This window comes from Somniosus microcephalus, chromosome 4, assembly GCF_052327205.1.
Source record: "Somniosus microcephalus isolate GS21.2 chromosome 4, FLI_Smic_1.0, whole genome shotgun sequence".
Taxonomy (NCBI): domain Eukaryota; kingdom Metazoa; phylum Chordata; class Chondrichthyes; order Squaliformes; family Somniosidae; genus Somniosus; species Somniosus microcephalus.
This window is the reverse complement of record NC_140990.1, coordinates 252,263,787-252,276,851: the sequence shown is the minus strand read 5'-3', so window position 1 is coordinate 252,276,851 and position 13,065 is coordinate 252,263,787. Positions and strand designations below refer to the sequence as shown.

General features: G+C 43.7%; 1 protein-coding gene across 1 annotated transcript in view; it reads right to left on the bottom strand.

Annotated features, from left to right (window-relative positions):
• col28a2a (collagen, type XXVIII, alpha 2a) overlaps positions 1-13,065 on the bottom strand; it is a 177,599-nt gene that overhangs the window by 35,322 nt on the left and 129,212 nt on the right. Inside the window, exons 23-28 of the mRNA XM_085986214.1 lie at positions 11,450-11,518; positions 10,889-10,957; positions 3,354-3,422; positions 2,059-2,127; positions 1,823-1,891; positions 442-522 (exon numbers count right to left, since the gene is read on the bottom strand). Coding sequence (XP_085842340.1) covers positions 442-522; positions 1,823-1,891; positions 2,059-2,127; positions 3,354-3,422; positions 10,889-10,957; positions 11,450-11,518 — 426 coding nt within the window. The remainder of the gene's footprint in view (positions 1-441; positions 523-1,822; positions 1,892-2,058; positions 2,128-3,353; positions 3,423-10,888; positions 10,958-11,449; positions 11,519-13,065) is intronic.

The window sequence follows — 13,065 nt, the reverse complement described above, 5'->3', positions numbered from 1 at the left end:
TGGGAACAGGATGTTATTCCAATCTCAAAATTAATGCATGGCTCAGAAAATAAACAAATCCAGAAAATGGGGGCAAAAAGATAGAAAATAAGCTCAAAAATTAAAGGAAAATGTATCCTCCTCTTCCTGCCTATATTACCTTTTTCAAACTACTTTTGGCTTCACATTGGTTTCTTCAGTTCAACACACAAATTCTGTATTCTGCACTGCAATGCATTATAACATGGCAGAAGAAGATTTAAGCATCTTTTCAGAAACCCTGAAAGAAGTCCCTTACAAGGGTGGACATGTGTAAATGAATGAAATACAGCTTCAATATAAATGCCAAAAGCTGCACTATTGGTGTAACAAACTGATTGCTACGACTTTTCATTTACAGGGAAATGTTAGTATGAAACAACAAAAATGAATCATTCAATATAGGAACAATTATACACTTACAGTTGCCCCAGAAGAACCAGAATCACCCACATCTCCTTTACCTCCCTTCTGTCCTCTTTCACCCGCCAGACCACGGTCACCCTATAATATAAAGAAAAACATGATGTTGATTTCAAGATCGTCTGCTTTGATTCTACATCTTTACATAATGAATTACAATATATTGGCTAAATTTAAGTGTCTTTTTTTATTTAAGTTAGATGTTATATTATTAGAAATAGCTGAAAGATCTAAATTTCTAGGGAAGTTCTTTTTCATAAGAATATAAAATGTCTGGAGTGAGAAAAGGCTATTTGTCTCACCAAGCCAACTCCAACCAGAGTTCATGTGAGATTAGCGAACCAGAGTTGCCTCCCCTAATCAATCATCACCCGTTGATTCCCTATTTTAGGGAAGGTGTTTAATCCCCTACCTTCCCTGAAAAAAAATCAACCTGTGCAATTCTATAACCCTTAATTCCCCTTCTCAACATCTATTGATTCAGCTCTCTTTTAAATGTGCCAAGTGACCCTGACCCAATTACTTTAGTCTGTTCCACGTATCCAATAACGAGAAAGAAACTTCTTTCTAATTTCTAAACTTGTAAATTTTTTATTCATGTCTTCTGATCTTATGTTTATTGTCTAAGTAAAATAACTTGATACTACAACCTTATTTCTACTTTTCATTATTTTAAAGACCTGTATGATGTTGGCCCTCAGTTCTGAGCAATTGGCCATGTCCAGACTGAGGTTTATGCACCTGGACCGGCACTTTTATCTGGCAAATCTCCCAAAGGGCCATGATGCCACCTGGACAATCTACACGTGTAACACCATGGAAGCAAGGTGGCGAAGTCACACCAGGATTGACCACTTTAACATTTCAATGCCTTTCCTCAACTTTGTGTTGTGCTCCTGCTGTTCTTGAACTACCACCTGGTGTTGGTTAATATCAACCTGCTCTACTGCAGAGTGAGGTCCCTAATCTGGCATTGTAATACCTTGCTCCTCGAGGATGAGCATGTTTGGCTTTCATTTGATTGCTTCTGAAGTGACTGGTAGAGGAAGAAGCAGAGCTTCCCTTCTCTGAGGCAATATCTGGGTCCTGTGGTTTTCCGGGAAAATTCTCCAGCTGTCTCGTACTTCCCGAGTTCCAGGTGGTGTCTGTATATCACTCAGTCTGACTGGAGTATGTTTCACTCACAGGTTTGCTGTGGGAGAGGCTGTACTGCACCACCGTGGCGGGTATGCATCACCTCGGAGGTAGCAGTGACTCCAACCTGCATTGGGGTAGTGGAAGGGTGTTGGAAGGGCAGGGCTTTGCTTGCCAGTAGGTAGGTGGCAATTGTAGCCCATTGAACAATAGGAATTTAACATAAAGCCCGAAATTGTCCGCATACCTTAGGTCCCATAAGCCCTTCTCCTGGTGGTCCACGAGGTCCTGGCAATCCTTGAACACCTTGGTCACCCTGTTAGGTAATAATGTTAGTTTCATTTCAGTATTCAACAATGATATAACATTAACATCATCATCATTTTACTTTTAAAGATAAATTACAATGTATTATAATCCATTATAAAATCATAAATTTGTTACAAGACATTTAATTTTGTTTACATTGTTTATTCTACATACCTTAGGTCCCTGAATGCCTTCACCTGGAGGACCTTGAGGACCAGGTGGGCCTTGTTTCCCTGCTATTCCCTAAATTGTAAGGGAAGACTCAAATAAATCTGTTTCACATAAGAATAACTAATATTTGCTGTATAATCGATTCACACATGTTCAACTGCAATTGTATTTGTATGATTTGTTTATTTACTCAGATATTTCCTTCCTGTTGGTGCCTTTCTTCTCAAATTTATTTTGTTGATAGACCCCTATCTGGTTTAGTTGAGATCACAGATCGATGCTGGGACCATTCTATTCTGTATGGCTCCATTGTTCACTGGATAAGCTCACTGAGCCATTGAAGAAGCACATGTCCACAAGCTGGACTGAACTGTCCTTAGTGTTGGCCAGATGAGGCCATGTTGGGAGTGGGGGGGTGGGGGGAATGAGAGGAAGAGCTAAACAAAAGGGAAAACCACAAAAATAAAATGAAAGCAAAAGGGGAAAAAATTGAGTCGCGCCCCCTTTGGGGCGCTAACTTCGCCGGGGTGCTACTTTTAGCGCCCTGAAAAAATTAGCACCCCCGCAGCCGAAATTCATCATTAGCACCCCAAGAGGGAAGCGGGGCGCTACTGGAAGCACCTCGCCTCCCTCTTGGGGCGCTGCGATGGAATATCGTGGCACTAAGTGCCTCAGTACTGCAGGCTTTCCTCCCCTTCTTAAAGGGGAGGGGCCTAGCGCAGCCCGACCTGGGGCCCAGCTGGGCCACCAGGGATCGGAGTGTCGGCAAAAGAGCCCGGCACTCAAGAGGAGTGCTGGGCTCACGGAGCGCAGCCGGCACCCCGCGGGGGGGGGGGGGGCTGCTGAGGAGGCCGGGGACGGCAATGGGGGCAGCAACAAAAATGGCTGCCCAGCACCTCGCCTATAATTAGCGCCGCCCCGGCCACAGGTAGGCCCCCCTGACCCAGTTGGACATAGTGACGGCATCGCCGGCGGCGCAGCGCTGCTAACAGTTACCGCTGCCAACCTCCCGCTGAATTTCGCAGGAGGCGTTGGCGGCACCGCGCCTGGGCGCTAGTTACTTTGTGCCCCGTTAGTGCTTAGGGCGCTAACGGGAGGCGCAAAGCAACCGAATTTTCCCCCCTAAAGCTTTACATTGTCTTCTTGTCCTGCATTAAGTGCAGCTCCTGTTAATTAATCATTGAGTAGCTTTGCTGACTACTGTCACTGAGAAGTTCATAGTCATGTCTGCTCTAATTTCCTAGCAAGGGACTTTAATGAGGAAATAAAAGATAGAATGTAAACACAACTTACGGTACCTTCTGACCTTGAAGTCCTTCTCCTGGAGGTCCAGCTATACCACTTGGCCCTCTTGCTCCTGGATCTCCCTAAAACATAAGATTTATCAGTGAGAATTCTTAATTCCAAACTCTGTTTTTTACTTAAAAAATACAGCAGAATGAATGTGGAATGCTCATAATAATTATTACGAATAAATGTAAACTATTTTGTAATTATGATATAAATGTGGTTAACTTTTGCACTGGAAATTTAAGAAATTCATTCACAAGGCCAGAAACTGGTTTTCTTACGAGGGTGATCATCCCTTCTGATCCTGCCAATCTGTTTAGCCTAATACTGGTTTTCAGTGGTGGTGTTACCAGCAGTGCGGAGAAAGCCAGCAATAGGCTGGTCTGGGGCAGAGGAGGCTGCAACTTTCTTTGTGGGGCCTGAAGAAGCACTTTGGCACCTCCTGGCCCTACAAAGGAAATTAGGGATAGCATAAGATCCAAGGAGAGGACATATAAATTGGCCAGAAAAAGCAGTAAACCTGAGGATTGGGAGCAGTTTAGAATTCAACAAAGGAGGACAAAGGGATTAATTAAGAAAGGGAAAATAGAATATGAGAGTAAGCTTGCAGCGAACATAAAAACTGATTGTAAAAGCTTTTATAGATATGTGAAGAGAAAAAGATTGGTGAAGTCAAGCGTAGGTCCCTTGCAGTCAGAATCAGGGGAATTTATAATGGGGAACAAAGACATGGTTGACCAATTAAATACATATATTGGTTCTGTCTTCACAAAGGAGGACACAAATAACCTCCCAGAGATGTCGGGGAACATAGGGTCTGATGAAAGGGAGGAACTGAAAGAAATCAGTATTTGTAGGGAAATGGTGTTAGGGAAATTGATGGGATTGAAGGCCGATAAATCCCCAAGGCCTGATAATCTACATCCTAGGGTATTTAAGGAAGTGGCCCTAGAAATAGTAGATGCATTGCTGATCATCTTCCAACATTCGATGGAATCTGGAACAGTACCCATGGATTGGAGGGTAGCTAATGTTACCCCACTATTCAAAAAAAGTGCTAGAGAGAAAACGGGGAATTACAGACCGGTAAGCCTGACATCGGTAGTGGGGAAAATGCTAGAGTCCATTATAAAAGATGTAATAGCAGAGCACTTGGAAAACAGTGACAGGATCGGACAAAGTCAACATGGATTTACAAAAGGTAAATCGTGCTTGACTAATCTACTGGAATTTTTTGAGGATGTAACTGGTAAAATAGATAAGGGAGAACCAGTGGATGTGGTGTATTTGGACTTTCAGAAGGCTTTCGATAAGGTCCCGCATAAGAGATTAGCGTGCAAAGTTAAGGCACATGGGATTGGGGGCAAGGTACTGACTTGGATAAAGAACTGGTTGGCAGACAGAAAGCAGAGTTGGAATAAACGGGTCTTTTTCTGAGTGGCAGGCAGTGACTAGTGGGGTACCGCAGGGATCGATCCTAGGACCCCAGCTATTCACAATATATATTAATGATCTAGAAAAGGGAACTAGATGTAGTATCTCCAAATTTGCAGACGACACAAAGCTGGGTGGGCGTGTGTGCTGTGAGGAGGATGCCGAGAAACTCCAGTATGATTTGGACAGGTTGGGTGATTGGGCAAAAGCATGGCAGATGCAATATAACGAGGATAAATGTGAGGTTATCCACTTTGGTGGCAAAAACAGGAAGGCAGATTATTATCTGAATGGCAATAGATTGGGAGAAGGGGAAGTGCAATGAGACCTTGGTGTCATTGTGCACCAGTCACTGAAGGTAAGCATGCAGGTGCAGCAGGCGGTTAAGAAGGCAAATGGTATGTTGGCCTTCGTAGCGAGAGGGTTTGAGTACAGGAACAAGGATGTCTTGCTGCAGTTATCCAGGGCCTTGGTGAGACCACATCTTGAGTATTGTGTGCAGTTTTGGTCGCCTTATCTGAGGAAGGATGTTCTTGCCATGGAAGGAGTTCAGCAAAGGTTCACCAGGCTGATACCTGAGATGGCAGGAATGACGTATGAGGAGAGATTGGGTCGATTGGGCTTGTACTCGCTGGAGTTTAGAAGAATGAGAGGAGATCTCATTGAAACTTATAAAATTCTGACAGGACTGGACAGACTAGATGCAGGAAGGATGTTCCCGATGGTCGGGGAGTCCAGAACCAGGGGTCACAGTCTAAGGATAAGGGGTAGGCCATTTAGGACAGAAATGAGGAGGAATTTCTTCACCCAGAGAGTGGTGAACCTGTGGAATTCTCTACCACAGAAGGCAGTAGAGGCCAATTCATTCAATATATTCAAGAAGGAGTTGGATATATTTCTTAAGGCTAAAGGGATCAAGGGGTATGGGGAGAAAGCAGGGACCGGGTACTGAATTTGGATGATCAGCCATGATCGCATTGAATGGCGGAGCAGGCTCGAGGGGCCGAATGGCCTACTCCTGCTCCTATCTTCTATGTAAAGGAAAGTTTTCCACTTACCTTGGACGGCTTCCCAATGGCTGCCGACCTGCCTTCACCTGTGGCTTCCCTGCTTGAGCTTGGGTTAAAATGCAATGTGGGTCCCATTGATGTAATGGGACCCGGATTTGCATAAATTTACGAGGCTCCCATCTGCTTCTGGCGGCTGCCTCAGCGAGCTAACTGCAGTGACCAGTTAAAGTGGTGGCCAGCGGAATTACAGCAGGAATGGGACCGTTAGGTATTTTAAAGGCTCTCCCTTTGCCTCTTCCTGCCAGGCAGGGTGGATTAAAATCGACCAATAATGTTTTTTCCATCGTCATTTTAGTCCGAAACAAAATTTACAAGGTGTGATCGTACTCGGGGAATAAAAAGAGAGAAATTTTATTTCCACTCTCCTTGACATTATGTCATGATTGGTCACAGGAGGGCAAGGTGCACACCACATAAAACAAAAATCACTTTAATTTAAGTCCCAGTGTTTTCATTTCAATATTTAAGATTTTTTTTGTCGATGTGCCTGAACCAAAACTTAATTTTACAACCTTAAGTTTCAATGCACAGATACTTACCTACTTTGGTTAGTCATATTTTGAATGGTCACGCAGCTTTAGTGGCAAAACAAAGAATTAGAACTTTTAATTAGGAGAATGCCTCTGTTACTACATGTAGCTAGTTAGATTTGTATAATTTGTCAGAAAAATTCTAAAATAAATTCTGTGATAAATCCATGTAGTGGAACAAAAACTCGAAGAGGCGATATCTTGGAACTAGTACGAGTATTTTATTAAACAAACAGAGTAACAAACATCATGCCTGCATCCTGGCATTCCACCTTTGCTGACCTTGACAGGAAGCAAACCTCTGACCTTAACAGGAAGCAAACCTCTGACCTTAGCAGCAGCATTGGCTACAGCACCACCTGGTGGATAACCTTAATCATAACATCCCAGATTACTATATCCCTCCCCCCTTAAGATTTCAGTATGAATTTCTTAACAGACAACCATTCCTGAGTGTCACATAACGAGTCTCCATTCATCATGTTCCATACTTGACGAATCTAACAGTTCAGTATCAATCTCTCTGGTGGCTTGCGAGGCCTTTGTGAACGTCTAACAGCAAAGTCCCTGCTTGTTTGTGGTGAAGCCACCAGCTGCCCCTGAGCAGTGCTCAGAGTATCTGACTCTGCAATGATGGTTTCCTCTTGACGACTAGATTCCTGTGGAATTGTCTCTGTCCCTGGGGGTGGCACCACAGATGCACTTTGATAACTGGGGGCAACCCTGTCTTCAGTCATTGCATCTGGAACCTTCATTTCAATTTCCCCTTGTCTGGGATGTATCTGATCTGCATGTCTGCGTACTACTCTACCATCTCCTAACATGACCTTGTATGATACTGGACCTGTCATTGAGTCTATGAAGCCAGGAATCCACTTTGGTCCATAACTGAAATTCCTGGTAAGGCCTGCATGTCCTTCTCCAAAACTTAGGCTCTTTGTTCTTTTGTCATGGTTCTCTTTTTGTTTGTTTTGTCTGTTTTCCATTTTCCTTTTTAGGTCTGGGTGGACAAGGTCAAGAGTGGAGCGTAGTCTACGACCTAATAACATCTCAGCAGGAGAGAGTCCTGTGGTGGATTGAGGTGTTACTCTGTAGCTGAACAGAACCCGTGACACTTTGGCTGCTAAACTCCCTTCTGCACTTTTTTTCATCATCTCTTTAAATGTTTGTATGGCTCTCTCCGCAAGTCCATTCGAGGACGGATGATATGGAGCTGAGGTCACCTGCACTATGCCATTTTTTCTCAAGAACTCTTTTGTCTCTGTACTCACAAAACAAGTGGCATTGTCACTCACCACGATCTCCGGTAGCCCTTGATTACTGAAGCTCCGACGCAGGCAGTCTATAGTAGTAGTGGCGGAAGCAGAATTTACAGGATAAACATCCATCCATTTGGAATGTGCATCAATGATTATGAGGAACATCTTCCCCATGAATGGACCCGCATAATCTAAGTGCAATCTTCTCCATGGTTTATCCGGCCGCTCCCAGGGGTGGAGAGGAGCCGCTGCTGGTGCCTTCCGGTGTTCCTGACAAGTGTTACACGTCTTGACTAGATTTTCTATCTCCTCATCTAGCTTTGGCCACCACAAGTAACTCCTAGCCAAGGCTTTCATACGTGAGACCCCAGGATGACACTGATGTAGTTGCTCTAGGATAGACTGTCGTGCTGGCTGTGGAATAATCACTCGTGCTCCCCACAACATGCAACCATCCTGCACACTCAGCTCTGTTTTCCTGACACTGTAGGGTGTGAAGTCAGCCCCTTCCGGATGCTGTGGCCATCCCCTCACCACATATTCTCGAACTCTGGACAGTACTGGATCTTTACCTGTCCATGTTCTTACTTGCTCTGCAGTCACAAGTGCCATGTCAGTGTCCTCCAACATCAAAACTCTGTCCTCTGGAGCTGCACGGATAGGTGTGCCTGGTAGTGGAAGACGGCTCAAGGCATCTGCGTTCCCATGGTACTTGCCCGCCTTGTAGACGATGATATACTCGGATGCCCTCAACGTCACTGCCCACCTCTGGGTCCGGGGTGACACCATCTGTGGAACTGCTTTCATTTCATTGAAAAGAGAGAGAAGAGGTTTATGATAGTCCCAGGTAAGCTTTTAACTCAGCCACATTTGTAGGAGCAGGGGCATCCTGCAGTGCTTGTACCTTCTCCTTGAGTGGATGGAGCCCGGTGGCGTCCACTCTGTGTCCCAGGAACACTGCCTCATTCCCCAGGAAAGTGCACTTACTCCTCTTGAGCCGGAACCCTGCCCTCTCCAATCTCTGTAGTACGTCTTTCAGAGTGCTCAGATGCTCCTGGTCGGTTCTTCCCGTCACCAGAATGTCATCCAGATAGATGGAAACATGTGGAATCCCTTGCAGTACACCTTCGATTGTCCTCTGGAAGATAGCTGGACTAGATGAGACACCAAACGGTAAGCGGTTATATGTAAACAAGCCCTTGTGTGTATTTATGGTGACATACTTCTTTGATTCATCATCCAGTGTAATCTGCAAGTAGGCATGACTCATATCCAACGTTGTGAATTTCTTTCCTCCAGCCAAGTTTGCAAAGAGATCCTCTGTTTTGGGAATCAGATACTGCTCTAGTTTGGACACCCGATTGACTGTCAATTTATAATCTCCACAGAGTCTTACCGAATTGTCCAGTTTCAAAACAGGTACTATGGGAGCTGCCCATTCCGAACATTTCACTGGCTCCAGTATGTTCTCTCTCAATAGACGGTCAAGCTCAGCCTCTACCTTTGGCTTCATGGCATAAGGCACAGGTCATTGTTTAAAAAACCTTGGCGGTGCCTCCTTGTCTACATAAATCTTAGCTGGGGGGCCATTAAATGTGCCAAGTTCCTCCTTGAACACATTCTCATGTTCACTCAACACTTCTTGCAAAGCCAACTGTTTGCCTGCATCTATTTGATTTACTGCTTCCCAGTCTAATTTAAGTTCTTTTATCCAGCCCCGACCTAACCGGTTTGGTCCGGTATCCGATACTATAACTACAGGTAGCTGTTCCACTGTGTCCCTGTGCTGCACAGTTAAATTAGCTGTACCTAATGTCGCTACTCGTTCACCTGTATATGTTTTAAGATGCAGGGAGCAAGGCTTTAACTCTGGAACTTTTGCACGGTTCCACAATTTTGAGTACTCTGCCTTGTTCATTATGGTCATGCCGCACCCTGTATCCACTTCAAAGTTCACCTTAGAGTCATTTACTGTCAGTTGCCACTTTTGGAATGTTCTCTAACATGTTATACATTATGAACATGTCCTCTTCTTCCTCAGCTTCCCCGCTGATGTGGTGTGCTCCATGTTTTTTCACTTCTCTCTCTTGGTTTTGCTGTCCTCCCCTTTTGGTTTGGATTCCTCCACAGGTGATTTCACCCTGCAAGCTCGTTTTATGTGTCCGTGTTTCCCACACTTGTAGCACTTTTCCTCCAGAAACCGGCATTCACTCGCCAGGTGATCGCCCTTGCATCTATAACATGCCTTCACATGCTCACGTTGTGGTTTCTGATGCATGTTCAACTTGTGCACAACAACCTGACCTGCAACTTGCATAGCATTAGCCCTGTCTGAACCCTGTATTTCTTTTACATTTCGGTTTGCTGTCTCTATGGCTTGAGCAAGTTCCAATGCTTTTTCATAATAAGCCCAGTCTCGGATAATAATCTACGCTGCATTCGGTCGTCCATAATTCCGCAAACTAGCCTATCTAGCAGCATTTCCTTCAGGTTGTTCCCATAATTGCAATCTTGTGCTAATTTACGCAACACCGCTACATAGTCCATTACGCTCTCTTCCTCTTTCCTGTTCCTTGAATTAAACTTGAACCGCTGTACAATCTCACTAGGCTTAGGGTTGAAATATTCTTTTATCAAAGCCACTAATTCAACAAATGATTTGTCTCCAGGCTTTTCAGGACTGAGCAGATTCCTCATCAAACTGTAGGTCTGGCTTCCCACTGAACTAAGCAGAATGGCTTTCCTTTTTCCGGCATCATTTATTTTATTTGCTTCGAAAAAATAACCCAGCACTTCACAGTATTCCTCCCAGGTTTGTGCTTGACTATCAAAAGCGGAAACTGTTCCTACCATGGCAGCCATGCTCTCTTCCAACTGGTAGCTAACTTCAGCTCATGATTTTGTTGTTTAAAAGTCCTGGCAGACTTCTCTTCTTTATCCAGGGTCCTTTTTACCTCGTCGCCAAATGTGATAAATCCATTTAGTGGAACAAGAGCTCGAAGAGGCGATATCTTGGAACTAGTACGAGTATTTTATTAAACAAACAGAGTAACAAACATCATGCCTGCATCCTAGCATTCCACCTTTGCTGACCTTGACAGGAAGCAAACCTCTGACCTTAACAGGAAGCAAACCTCTGACCTTAGCAGCAGCATTGGCTACAGCACCACCTGGTGGATAACCTTAATCATAACATCCCAGATTACTATAAATTCTTTCCAATAATAAATAAACAAGTAGCTTTACGTACCTTAGGTCCTGGGAACCCAATTCCTACAGGCCCATGTTCACCTGAAGGGCCTGGAAGGCCCGGCAATCCCTTTTAATTAGAACATAAAATATATTTAGGTTTTCTCCACCAATAGCCATTATATTTTCATTAAGAATTTATAACTCCGCCAGATACCCACCAAAGTGATTTTCTGATCGAGTAAGAGAAGATAAATAAGAAACTTTTCAACTGGCCTTGCTTACAAAAGTAGGCTTTTTAAAGCAGTATGCAGAGTGGAATTTGTTTTTCTGTTTTTGAAGTAATTATGATGTAAATGTTTAAATGTGGTTAACCTTTGCTTTGCAAGTTTAAGAAATTCCATCATATTTATTCAGTAATTCAGTAAGTCACAATTCAGTAATCATTTATTTTTACGCAATTATTATAAGAAGTTTTTAGGTAACGGGTATAGTACATTATTCATCCATTCTGACATAAAACTGCCATAATATTAAAAGAAATTGTTATGAAAAATGGCAAAGATGTGCCTGAACCAAAACTTAATTTTACAACCTTATGTTTCAATGCACAGATACTTACAGGTGGTCCTGGATAGCCGTCTCCTTTTTGTCCGAATGGCCCTGATGGCCCTGAGGAGCCACGATCACCCTAACATTCAATGTCAAAAATATAGAGAAATTACTTCACATACTAGATGGCAATAGATTGCACAAATTTTTGTTGTAAAATAAACCAAGCTTTATTATTCTAAGCTAATGGTCTTTTATAATCCAAGCATAAGAAGAAAATTAAAAGTAGAATGAGAAAACCCCATACACCTGTTCCTTCTATAGGCCACATTCAATTTGCCCCAACATGGATTCTATTCACCCTATTCAGTCTACATAAGAACATAAGAAATAGGAGCAGGAGTAGGCCAACCGGCCCCTCGAGCCTGCTCCGCCATTCAATAAGATCATGGCTGATCTGATCCTAACCGCCAATCTACTATCACAGAACCATCTCCTGAATCTAACAGAATTAGACACATGAAATAGGAGCAGGATCAGGCTACACGGCCCCTGGGCCCGCTCCGCTACCCACAGGGTCATGTCCGATCCGAACCTAGACTCATGTCCAAATTCCTGCCCGCTCCCCGTAACCCTTAATTCCCTTTACTTCTAGGAAACTGTCTATTTCTGTTTTAAATTTATGTAATGATGTAGCTTCTACAGTTTTTTGGGGCAGCATATTCCATGGACCTACCACCCTCTGAGTGAAGTAGTTCCTCCTCATCTCAGTTTTGAAAGAGCAACCCCTTATTCTAAGACTATGCCCCCTAGTTCTAGTTTCACCCATCATCGGGAACATCCTCCCCGCATCCACCCGATCCAACCCCTTCACAATCTTATGTGTTTCAATAAGATCGCCTCTCATTCTTCTGAACTCCAATGAGTAGAGTCCCAATCTACTCAACCTCTCCTCATATGTCCATCCCCTCATCCCCGGGATTAACCGAGTGAACCTTCTTTGTACTGACTCGAGAGCAAGTATGTCTTTTCTTAAGTATGGACACCAAAACTGTATGCAGTATTCCAGGTGCGGTCTCACCAATACCTTGTACAACTGAAGCAATACCTCCCTATTTTTATATTCTATCCCCCTAGCAATGAAAGCCAACATTCCATTGGCCTTCTTAATCACTTGCTGCACCTGCATACTAACCTTTTGAGTTTCGTGTACCAGGACCCCCAGATCCCTTTGTACTTCAGTACTTTCCAGTTTCTTGCCATTAAGATAATAACTTGCTCTACGATTTTTCCTGCCAAAGTGCATAACCTCACACTTTCCAGTATTGTATTCCATCTGCCAAATCTCTGCCCACTTACTTAGCCTGTCTATGTCCCCTTGCAGGTTTTTTATGTCCTCCTCACTCACTACTTTCCCTCCCATCTTAGTATCATCTGCAAACTTTGATATGTTACACTCGGTCCCCTCCTCCAAATCGTTAATATAGATTGTAAAGAGTTGGGGACCCAGCACTGACCCCTGCGGAACACCACTAGTTACTGATTGCCAGTCTGAGAATGAACCATTTATCCCAACTCTCTGCCTTCTGTTAGATAACCAATCCTCTACCCATGCCAGAATATTACCCCCAATCCCGTGATTTTTTATCTTAAGCAATAATCTTTTGTGTGGCACCTTGTCAAATG